Raw genomic sequence first — 12090 nt, 5'->3', positions numbered from 1 at the left:
CATCTCAGAGAAACGGTCTATAATGGAGAGGATCACTGTGTTACCATCTGACTCAGGGAGGCCAGTCACAAAATCCAGTGAAATATGGGACCAGGGTCTCTTGGGAATAGAATGAGGATATAGTAGTCCCGCTGGATGTTGATGGGATGGCTTATGTCAGCAGCAGACAGGGCAGGCAGACACGAATTCCCGAACATCTTTTGCCTGCATGGACCAACAGAACCTTTGTTGGAGGAACTTGAGGGTGCGGCAAATGCCAGGGTGACACGTGAGGCGAGAGGAGTGAACTCATTGGAGAATCTCTGAACGGAGATGAGCAGGCACGAACAGCAATCCGTCAGGACAGGAATTCTGAGCTGGATGTGCTTGTGAGGCACCCTTCACACTGTCCTCTATGGGGCAAGAGACAGCTCCAGACAGATGAGATGAGGGAAGAATAGACTCTGGATCTTGTAGAGTTCCCATCTCCGACTCCTCAAACTGTCGTGAAAGAGCATCTGGCTTCTGGTTTCGTGATCCAGGATGGTATGAAAGAGTGAAATTGAAATGTGTGAAGAACAAGGACCAGCGTGCTTGACAAGAGTTCAGGTATCTCGCAGAACGAACATACTGCAGGTTTTTATGGTCAGTCCACACCAGAAAAGATTGTGATGCTCCTTCTAACCAGTGATGCCACTCCTCCAAGGCCAGCTTGACTGCTAGTAGTTCACGATATCATAATTCTTTTCTGCTGGAGACAGGCAGCTCAAATGCAGAGGGCAGAAAAGGAAGTGGGAACTGGTTCTTTCTGTTATTGATCTCTTTTATTTCATTTAAGCCCCGAAAGTCAATGCAAGGACAGAGACTCTTGTTTTTCTTTCCAGCAAAGAAGAATCCAGCCCCAGCTGGAGAAGAGGATGGGCATACAATCCCAGCTGCCAGAGCATTATTTATAAATGTCTCCATAGCTTCCATTTCTCGTCCTGGCAAGGGGTATAACAATCCCTTGGGAGGAGTTGTGCCAGGCAGGAGATCAATGGCACAGTCATAGGGATTGTGAGGTGGCAACCATTCTTGGTGTCCTGGATCATGGTGTAGCTCCTGCTGCTGGTGAAGGCCTAATGTAGGGGATGTGAGGGATTCATCATGATAGCCCATGATGGAAGTACAGCCTGGACTGGCTTTTCTTGTAAAGCTGGTCCGTGTTGGTAGTCCAGTCCAGCTTGTGGTGCCCCCCCCCCCAGGTACTTGTAGGTCTCTACCATCTCCACGCTTTCTCCCTCTATGTGCACAGGCTGAGGTGTTCGGGCTTTCCTTCTGAAATCCAGAACCATCTCCTTTGTCTTCTGGATGTTCAGCTGCAGCTTATTCTCCCCGCACCAGGCCACAAAGTCCTCCACCGCCTGTACTCCCTCTCCCCTTCTCCTTTAGTGTATGCCACAATAGCTGTATCGTCCGAGAACTTCTGCATGTGGCAGATCAAGGTGTTATAGCGGAAGTCGGACGTATACAGCGTGAAAAGAAGAGGCAACAGCACTGTCCCCTGTGGTGCCCCTACACTGCAGCTGAGGGTACTGGAGATAGATCCCCCCTCTATCTCACTGTTGGTCAGATAGTCCATGATCCAGGACACCAGGAATGGTTGTACAGTCATCTTGGTGAGCTTCTCCTGCAGCAGGTGAGGATGTACGGTGTTAAAGGCACAGGAGAAATCATAAGAAAAGCATTCTCACAGCGCCACCTCCTTCGTCCAGGTGGGAATAGGTGTGGTATATTAAGTAGAGGATTGCATCCTCCACCCCTACTCTTTCCCTGTATGCGAACTGTGGTGGATCTTGGACATGCTGCACCTGTGGCTTCAGTTGCTGAAGCACTTGACTCTCAAAGGTCTTCATAACATGTGAGGTCAGTGTTAGTCCTTGTTTTCTTTAGGGTGCTTGACCTTCGGGAGAGGGGCAATACTCAAAGTCTTCCAGAGAGATGGAACATGTCCCACATTTAGGCTTAGGTTGAAAAGGTGCTGAAGAGGAGAGCCAAGCTCATTTGCACATGTTTTCAATAGTCTGGGACACACTCAGTCTGGACCTGCTGCTTTCCTGATGTTCAGTCTCTGCAGTTCTCTCCTCACCTGATGTTCTGTGATGTGGTGGGGGCACATCCTGCAGGTGGAAGGTGTGGATCACATGTAGAGGACACAGGAAGAGAGAAATCATGGCTGGTTAATGATGAAGGAGCAGCCTGAGCAGCTGGGCCCTCCTCTGGCTGAGGGGTGAGGGCAGGCAGTGGGAAGGGCACAGTGACTTTCCCCCTCTACCTTTGTCACCTTCTTGCACCCTGTGATGGTTTTCATGCCTTCCCATACTTCCCTGATGTTGTTTTTCACCAGTTTCCTCTCCACCCTGTCTTTGTAGGTATTTTTTGTCTCCTTTAAGCAGCTCCTCAGTTCTGTCTGCCCCTTTTTCATTTCTTCCTGATCCTTTTTGTTGAAAGCTCTCTTTTTTTAAATTTAGAATCACTTTCACCTTCCTCATTATCCACGGTTTATTATTTGCAAAGCAATGGGCTGTTTTTGTGGGCACAATAGTATCCACACAGAAGTTCATATAGTCTGTTACGCACTGAGATGCTCCCTCAATGTCCTCTCCATAGTGATCCAGCAGAACGCTGCAGTCAGTGCTTCCAAAACAGTCCTTGATCTCCTCCTTCGCCTCAGGTGTCCACCTCCTCACGCTCCGTTTTATTGCAGGCTGTCTTCTCACCAAAGCTGTGTATGTAGGCTGTAAGGAGATCAAAACGTGATCTGATTAGCCGAGAGCGGGGAGGGGTGTGGCCTGATAGGCATCTTTGACATTGCAATAAAACAAATCAATGGTCCTGTCATTGTGAGTAGGGCAGTTCACGTACTGCTGCATAGATGACAATGGGGAATCCAGGGATTGAAGTCCCCTGAGATGACCACAAGTGCCTGTCAAGGTTGTAATAGTTTCGGATTTTTTATTAGTTTTAGTTTTTATTTCGTTTTGAATTTTTGTTTTTAAATTTATTTAGTTTTAATTAGTTTTAGAGGCAGCTTTACTAGTTTTTATTAGTTTTTATTTTTTGAAATTGCTTCGTTTTAGTTTAGTTTTTATTAGTTTTAGTGTTAGTTTTAGTTTTCTTTTTTTTTTGTAAATTAGGATATTTGTCATGTGCTTGATTCAAAATCACCAGAATAAGTATTGTATAATAAAAACTCAATCAATGATACATTTTGAAACACTTATTATTCAGAGGACACAAGGACAACCATCCTTAAATTAAAATACAACAGCCGATGACAGCATTACGTTACCTGCTCTCGCTTCTTTTTCGGGGGAGGGCGGGCGACAGGCTAGCTTGTCTAGGTACTGTTGATTTGCGCTTTTGTGTGCGCTTAAATGTACTTTTCGTAGGGTTTTTCCCTTTGAGGAGCGTTCCACAAATTTTGTCTCCTGCTTCGACTACAAAGCACTTACTTTAGTTTTCGACGCTGTTATATTCAAAACAGTCCCAAATAGGACTCTCCCGCTTTCTCCCAACTTTTAATGCAGCCATCACGCTCATGTAAATGTCTATGACCACTATAGCCGGCGGTTTCTGACAGACATCATGTGACGTCACAGACAACGTGATGCCGTAGGAGTCAAATACACAGTAAAACTAGCAGCGTGAAGTAAATAGATTTTATTTCAACCCAAAAGACTTATGTATTAACAAAGACGAAAACTAAGTATGTTTTGGGGTTAATATTATTTAGTTTCAGTTCGTTTTATACACACACAACAAACAGTTTTAGTTAGTTTTCGTTTTTTTGAAAACTCTCGTTTCTATTTTTATTTCAGTTAACGAAAATGTTTTTTCAGTTCTAGTTTTAGTTTTTTCGTTCATTTTCGTTAACTATAATAACCTAGGTGCCTGTGGGTGCCGTGCTTGTAGTTCCATGCATGAAGAGTAGAAGTCCCAATTACTCTCCCCAGGGACACGAACCATGAAGGGGAGCAGCACTGGTGACCCTCCTTTGGACCAGGAGACATAGCCAAGGGGAAAGAATGGTGACCATCCTCAGGGACGTGGGACATGAAGTGTGGCCTTGGCGACCCTCCTCAGGAACACACATGAAGAGGAGCGGCCCTAGTGACCCCTCCACAAGAAACTTGATACTTGAAGGATGGTCCCGGCAATCCCCCTCAGGAACAGATTGGCTGGATGTGGAACAATGCTGCAGGAACTCATCTGGCGTGGCATGGAATGGCATGACGAAAAACTCCCCTGCTGGGTCCAAGGTGGTCAGGTCATTCTGTCAGGAACTGGCGGTGGAGGACCCAAAATGCAGGAGACCAAGCTTGGTGACAGGAAATAAAACATTTAGTAAACAAACTGAAACATGACAAAACTATGGGGAGAAACAAACCGGTGACAAAACAGAGCAGATGACCTGACAAGGATGAACAGAAAGAAAGACACTTAAATAGGCTGAGGGGAATTAACTGAACTGAAGACAGCTGTGGATCATGAACCTGAATGGTGTGACTGACAAGAAGGAAACCAAAAACATGACAAAGAAAACCAAACCACTGAATCCTTACACTTCTTTTGCAGATGCAGCCGTATTACTTTTTTGATGGGCGTATAATCTTCATATGCTGTCATTAAAATCTCTTACTCTGTCTCACTGAAGTATAGCGCTTTCTTTTTTTCTCCACGCGTTTCCATGGTGACTCGGGATATCGGCGACCCATTGAGAATGCCTTTATGTACTTGCCATGCACGCTTATTAACCCAGGGTTACCAAGTCTAGCGTAATTACGCCAACTCATATCCAGTCTTTTGGAATGGACATACCCAGAGTAAGCAAGTTCAGGCGGATTTCAGCCAGAGTTCAGGGTTAAAGTCAGGGTAGTTTAATTTTACTTTCTAGAATACCCCCCTGGACTCTACACAACATTTGTTTATTTGTTTGTTTGTTAAGTTATGTATAATTAATTATTCATTTTAATACAATCATTAATTTTTTTTCTAACCCTTGCTGCCTGTATGTTCAGTCACACACCTTGGGCTTCTTGGGACCAACACTACTCTGACCTGTCAGAGTGCCTAGCTGTAGTGTGTAAAGCCTAGTGAAGGTTGTGGGAGAAAATCCCAGGAGTTAAGCATTTTCTGAAATACTCAAACCAGCCCGTCTGTCACCAACAAACATGCCATGTCCAAAGTCACTCAAATCACCTTTCTTCCACATTCTGATGCTCTGTCCGACCATGTCTACATACCGGTAAATACATTAGGTTGCTGCCATGTGATTGGCTGATTAGAAATTTGCGTTAACCAGCAGTTGGACAAGTTTACCTAATGAAGTGGCCAGTAAGTGCAGATTTCAAGTTTTTTTCAATGCCACACTGAGTCAACTCAATGAAAGATCTGATTACGGTGGACCTGAAGTGCATTTTATATCAACAGATAACTACATGCAAAAAGATGTTAAAGATCATAAAAGACAAGTAAAAAATAAACAAAGAAGAAACTGGAATATGTAAATAGGAGTCATTTCTAATTGGGTGATGAAATCTCAGTTTTACTTTCTAATTTGCCTTTAATGTTTATATAAAAGTTAAAATGGTACAGGAAATCATTCCTGCCATCAGACTCTACAAATCTTCTGCCAGCCATGGGTGTACATGGAAATAAGAGTTTTGCCTGTATATTTTTCTTCCCTGTATATTATGTATTTATTTATTTTAGTATATGGTGCTGCTACTACAACTGAATTTCCCTACAGGGAATAATACAGTTAATCTTAATCTTAAAACTCTAATAAAAAACAACAACATTTTATATTTAAAAAACAATTACAATTTGAGAAAAGAACCAGAAGTGAATTTTAACATGTTTTTTCAATATTTACAGGAAGTTCGGAGTCTGGAGGTAAGATTGATCTCTTCTGAAATCACCTTCTGTTTTCTTTGTTCTTCTCTTTATGTATAAATCTACTGTTGAAAGTCACCAAGAAGAAAAAGGGGATTAAAAATGACAACATAAACTTGTTCATAAACTTATTTTCTATTAAAAAAATTAACCTTTGCATATTTTTCTTTATTTCATGTGGTCCTTGTTTTGGACAAGTTAGACGACTACGGTAAGAAAAACACTAAAATGTTTTTTTATGATAAAGTCTACTGTGAATACAAATCCCTTTTTTTAAAACTTTGAGAAATTAAAATCTTACGGAGCCCGGGACCTGACATGGGTAAAATAATAAATATTTTGTTCCCACAAAAGAATATTCCCTTTCCACGAAATATTTTATTTGTGCTAACAAAATAATTATTCACGTGATAAGTCATTCATAATCACGAATGTTAGCAATACTTGGATTTACAGCATATATTTTCACATTTCTGTCTGTGTCTGTCTCATTACATTGCATGGAAACATTTTTCCAAAACACAAAATAACAATTTCTCTCAAATAATCTTCAGAAATCTGTCTAAATCTGTTAGAGTGATCCCTTCTCCTTTGCCGAGATTAACAATCTCGGCAAACTGCAGAACTGCATTTGGAGCAGTCACTGCATTCTCTGTAAACCTTAGAGATGGTTGTGGGTGAAAATCCCAGGAGATCAGCAGTTTCTCAAATACTCAGACCAGCCTGTCTGGCACCAACAACCAAAGTCACTTCGATCACCTTTCTTCCACATTCTGATGCTCTGCTTGAACTGCAGCAGACCATCTTGACCATGTCTACATAAATGCATTAGGTTGCTGCCATGTGATTGGCTGATTTGCATTAACCAGCAGTTGGACAAGTCCACCCAATGAAGTGGCCAGGAGGGGGAGTTTTTAAGTTCTTTTTTAATGCCACACTGAGTAAACTTGATGAAAGACCTGATTACTGCTGTCCTAAAGTGTATTTAATATCAACAGATATAAACACTACACTACACTACTACACGCAAAAACATGTTAAAGATCATGAAATACAATTAAAAAATTAACAAAGAAGACATTGGAAAATATGGATAGGAGTCATTCCTGATTGGATGATAAAATCTAAGTTGTCTTTCAAATTTGCCTTCGATGTTCATATAATAATTAAAACACAGAAAAAAAAACATTTTATATTTATAAACAATTTGAGAAAAGAACCAGTAGTGACTTCTAACATGTTTTTATTTCTAATATTTGCAGGAACTTTAAAAGGTAAGATTGATCTCTTCTGAAATCAGATTCTGTTTCCTTTGTTCTTCTCTTTCAAGTCACCAAGAAGAAACAGCAGATTGAAAATTACAACATAAACTTGTTCATAAATTTATTTTCTATAAAAAATAATTGTCTTTCATATGATGCTTGTTTCAGACCTATTAGAAGACTACGGTAAGAAAAACACTACAATGTTTTTTATGATAAAGTCTAAAGTGAATACAAATCTTTTTATTTTATAACTTTGTGAAATTACAATCTAACAAAGTATTTCAATTTAATAAATCGATTCCAAAGTATATATTTTTTATTTAATACATTTTAATTTGTATTGTGGGGAACATTTAACGCTGGAGGGCATGCATAGCTGTAGATATTACGCTGAACAAAAATGTAAACACAATATTTTAGTTTTTGCTCCTATTTGTCATGCAATGAACTCAAAGGTCTGAAATTTCTTTCTAAATACACAAAATAACAATTTCTCTCAAATATTCTTCATGAATCTGTCTAAGTCTGTTATAGTGAGCCCTTCTATGCTGAGATTATCCATCCTACCTCACAGGTGTGCTATAAAGGGGTGTGCAATACTGGGAATTTGGGTATCAAGCTGATATCAAGTAGTTGCTGGGCCATTTTTGCAGATGTCGATATATTTTTTTTTAAATGTTGTGATTTTAGAATAATTTAGGAAATACGCCTTTTTTGTCATTGAAGGACAGAAACAGAAACAAAATTTTTAACAAAGCACAGAAATCTGAAGTGAACCAACATCAAATATAGAACGTTTATCATTAATGGCATAATACAATAACAATATTTAATTTTTAAAAAGCAGTAACTAGTGCAAAATTTAAAAAAGCAACAATTTCATAACAATGTAAATATAACAGCACCACAAACACTTTTTTAAATAAAGGCAGTAATAAAAGGAAAAAGTCACTATTAATAAAACGGATACTTCATTTATCCCACAATGGGGAAATTCTTCTCCGCACTTTGTCCCACCCCCTGGGGGGAATGGTGAGCTGCAGATGAGCCACCCTCTTGGGGCAACAGCTGGCTGGGGAGAGCAGGGATCGATCTGCCAGACTTTTTGATAGGTGGAAAACCTGCTCTACTGCCTGAGCTAAACTGCCTCCCAAATGAAACCAGTAAACAAAAGCAACACTGTTAACAAAACAACACAAGAAAGAATCCTGCAATTGCATGCAAATATGTGGAACTTCACAAATCACAAATTGAGGTGCCCTTTTTGGCTGTGTTCTCATAAAGGTAATTAATACCTAATTGTCACGCCTTGAAGAAAATCCTTTCTGCAGATTTAGATGTTGCAATAATTCCTACATGTTTTTTGCTATAATACAAATACATGCCAGTTCATATATTTTCCAGCAACTACTGAACTGAACTGTGCCGGTACTCAGAGGAGAAGCCCATTCCAGTTCAGTAGTTGCATCTTTAACAACTTGATGCTGCTGCAGCTTGAGGATCTGATTGTAAAACGCTGTCCTCATCCCACCTCTTGTTGCTGCTGATGCAAAAACTTCGGCAGGATAGTGTGAAGTAACTGCAGGAACCATTGAAAAGGCTGAGCTGGTGGCAGAGCTTGTGCTTGGTTAAGGATCCGATCCAGAACAAGATTTTTTTGGGGTCAAAATTAGCTGTGTCCCAGAATCAAATTTTTTTTATCTTGTCTCCAGCTGGTTCTGAAACCATGGTGGGTTTATGAAACAATGCTGATGCTGTGCTGACAGTCCAGAACCTAGCTTTCTTCCTTGGGCCACATGAGTTGGAAATGATCTAAGCAATATGACCAGTGGGATTGGCTTTAAAACTGACATGTGTTTTTCAGATTATAACTCCTGCATAACTTCTTCAGATGATCTCAAGGAATCATTGATGGGAAACCTCCACAAGAACAAATCCCCTTCATTTGAGTTCTATGCAGATGGACTAAGTACAGTGGTCACTGCTTATTTTTGCTCACAAAGTCTCTCAATCATGTAAAATACAGAGTTCCTAGTATTTCAATGGATTGAATCAGTTTGTGATCTGGAAACTTCAACAGCTTCTGCATTTCTTTGAGCTTCTCTGTTGCTTTCGTTCTGTGATGGAAAAAAGCTACAAAACTGGATGTTGAAAAGCTCAGGGAGGGTCGTAATGGAGTCTTTTGTAAGTTTTATTAAGGCTGTGTGCATAACATGGATAATGTGCCCAACCTGCTTTGTGCAGCAACCGAATTAGCAGCATTATGCGTGACCACAGGCTGAAAAAAAAAATCCTAAATTTTTAACAATGGTAATTTGAAATGACTTTAAAATCCATATGTGACAAATTAAAATGAAACAAACTAACACAAATAATTCTTTTTTCACTTTTTTATTTCACTTTCTATTAGGAGAAACTTTCATGCTGTACCTTTTCAAATTGTATAGTGGGCAACATTCAAACCTGGAGGACGTGCATAGTTATAGTCATAGACCAAAATGTTGACACTTCTGCAATTCTGTCAGAACATGAAATGTGTGTCTTTGTAATGGAAGAAGTTTTGTGTCAAGAAACAGAACAAACAGGAGTGTCAGCAGTGTGGGGAACACGTCATGATCCAAAACAGTCTGGAATCCCCTCCCTATACTGGTCACCAGCCTGATTAAACACTTCTATGGGATGGCAACACAATGTTTAACAAGCATTAGTTGTAAATAAGTCACTTTTGCTCACCAACCAGACTAACCACTGAACAGCTCAGTGGCCTTGTGGAAGAGTGTCTGCCCTGTGGCTGGAAGGTTGTGAGTTCAAACCCAGGCTGAGTCATACCAAAGGCTATAAAAATGGGACCCCCAATGCCACCCCTGCTTGATACTCAGCAGTGTGGGGTTAGATTTGGGGGTTAAACCACCAGATGGTTTACTGCTCCCCAGTGGATGGGTCAAACGCTAAGAACAAATTTCACTCACCTAGGCATCTGACAGATAATGGGACTTTAACTTTAGTACAAAAAATCCCAGTTAAGGCCATCCAATTCCTTTGCACACCCTAAATCTGGGGATAATTCCTGATTAAACTCTCTGCAGGGGGGATCATTGTCAATCTGAGGGGCAGAGTTTACTTCCAGACTTATTGTCTTGCCTTTACAATTAGATGATGTCATTGCAGAGGAGATAACTGCTTTTTCCCAGAAACCACACTGTCTCCACCAAAATGTTTTGCTGTTTAAATGCTTAAATACTTTAACTACCTTATACTTAAAATGTTTCAAATACTAAATCACTTTGAGTAATACAGAGATGATGATGCTATTTGGCCTAACAGAACTCCTCCTACATAATGGATTTCTTATTTGACAATATTTTTAGAAGCCGCTGTGCCTGAGCAGCCCCGCAGAGACCCTCTGCTGCAGCTGGTTTCCCTCCAGAAGGCGTCCGGCTGCTGGCTGCTTGATGCAGCTCTGGCCTCAGTTCTGGGAAAAGCAAGTGAGGAGGTGGAGAAGTCAAAGCCTGCAGAGGTGGGTCACTGTTAGACAATAATCAAGCCGTTTTAGGAGATTGAAAGAACTGAAATCATTGAAAGTCTTTAACACTTTAAAATGTTAGCTAGAGTGTTTCTTCTCATGTTTTCTTTGTGTTTCACATTTGACTTGATTTGGTTGAAAAGGTCAGCAGTGAGGTGTGGGCCACCATTCTGGCTCTGATCTGGCTTCATGGATTCAAGATGGAAGCAAAGGATGAATGGGAGCTTCTGGCTGTGAAGGCTGCTTCATGGGTCCAAGCTCAGAATGGTAATATGTCTAGAATGTACTTTTAGTTGAATATCTGGACTGATTTTTAGGGGTATGATGATAAACAGAATTTACTAATTAAGAATATCATTTGTTTTACATTTCTTGTCTTCCAGCTCCATGCGTAAAGGACTGTGTTGCTGCTGCAAATGCGCTGCTGTGTTGCAGAGTGAAGAAAAAAGCCCTGAAGCTCTGAAGCAGAAACTGAAGTTTCAACTTTAGAAGATTTTATTTTTTCAACTCATATTACACTTTGCAAAATATGCAATATTAAAGTTTGCGCTCCACATAAAGTTTATACCTTTTATTAGTTTTGTCATATTGTAATTCATGTTGTCATGTAGTAATTCTCTTTGTGATGTATCATTAAGACTACAGCAGATGGTTCTATTTAAGGTTTGACAAAAGTTTCTTTGGAGTTAAAAAAGTGTGAATGAATTTCAGGGATAAAGAAAAAAATCAATTTAGTGAATTACTGCAATTTTTGAGTTGGAGATATACTTACATCGACTTAAAATGCAGCCAAGATGATCTTTAATGCAATATAAGAAAACCTGTTGTTCAGTATCTAACTTTTGTTTTCCACTTCCCACCATCAGACACATCTAGATGTCTAAACCATGGCTTTTTCAATGTTTACAGCTATAAATACAGTATATACATTATGCATCTGATAGATATCAATTCTTAGAGGACTATTGCACATCCCGGGTCATAATCTCTAGTAGACAGCTTATCCACAGCTAATCATGTCACAATCCCATCATGCCTTGCTCGTTGTAAAGAAACCATTTGGGTAGTTTCTTCCCATCAGGCAAAAGATGTCTGTTAGATAAAAAATATACATCTATTGGAGAATGTCTATTGGAAATCTCAGACAACTCTATTTTTTGACTATTAGACATCTACCAATAGTGTTCTATAGGATATATCTGCATATGGAAGTCTCCCACACATCTACCTGGAAACATCTTTTCCTTTTTTTTGTTTCAGCTTTTTCCTTAAGGGGTTGCCACAGCAAATCAGCTTCCTCCATCGAAACAGCTCAATAATCCATGTGTAACCCTGGTGCTATCCTAGGCACTTTAACATTGGGAGTTGGGTCATCTAGACCCACTA

General features: G+C 40.1%; 1 protein-coding gene across 1 annotated transcript in view; it reads left to right on the top strand.

Moving 5' to 3' along the window:
• Window positions 1-11264, top strand: part of LOC101155213 (von Willebrand factor A domain-containing protein 5A-like) — a 30235-nt gene extending 18971 nt beyond the window's left edge. Inside the window, exons 12-19 of the mRNA XM_020708471.2 lie at window positions 5899-5916; window positions 6119-6127; window positions 7179-7190; window positions 7347-7364; window positions 9046-9150; window positions 10550-10698; window positions 10848-10971; window positions 11088-11264. Of these exons, the coding sequence (XP_020564130.2) occupies window positions 5899-5916; window positions 6119-6127; window positions 7179-7190; window positions 7347-7364; window positions 9046-9150; window positions 10550-10698; window positions 10848-10971; window positions 11088-11167 (515 nt within the window). The 3' untranslated portion in view covers window positions 11168-11264. The remainder of the gene's footprint in view (window positions 1-5898; window positions 5917-6118; window positions 6128-7178; window positions 7191-7346; window positions 7365-9045; window positions 9151-10549; window positions 10699-10847; window positions 10972-11087) is intronic.
• Window positions 11265-12090: the final 826 nt, after the last annotated feature.

This window comes from Oryzias latipes, chromosome 13, assembly GCF_002234675.1.
Source record: "Oryzias latipes chromosome 13, ASM223467v1".
Taxonomy (NCBI): Eukaryota; Metazoa; Chordata; class Actinopteri; order Beloniformes; family Adrianichthyidae; genus Oryzias; species Oryzias latipes.
This window is presented reverse-complemented; position numbering and strand designations above follow the sequence as displayed.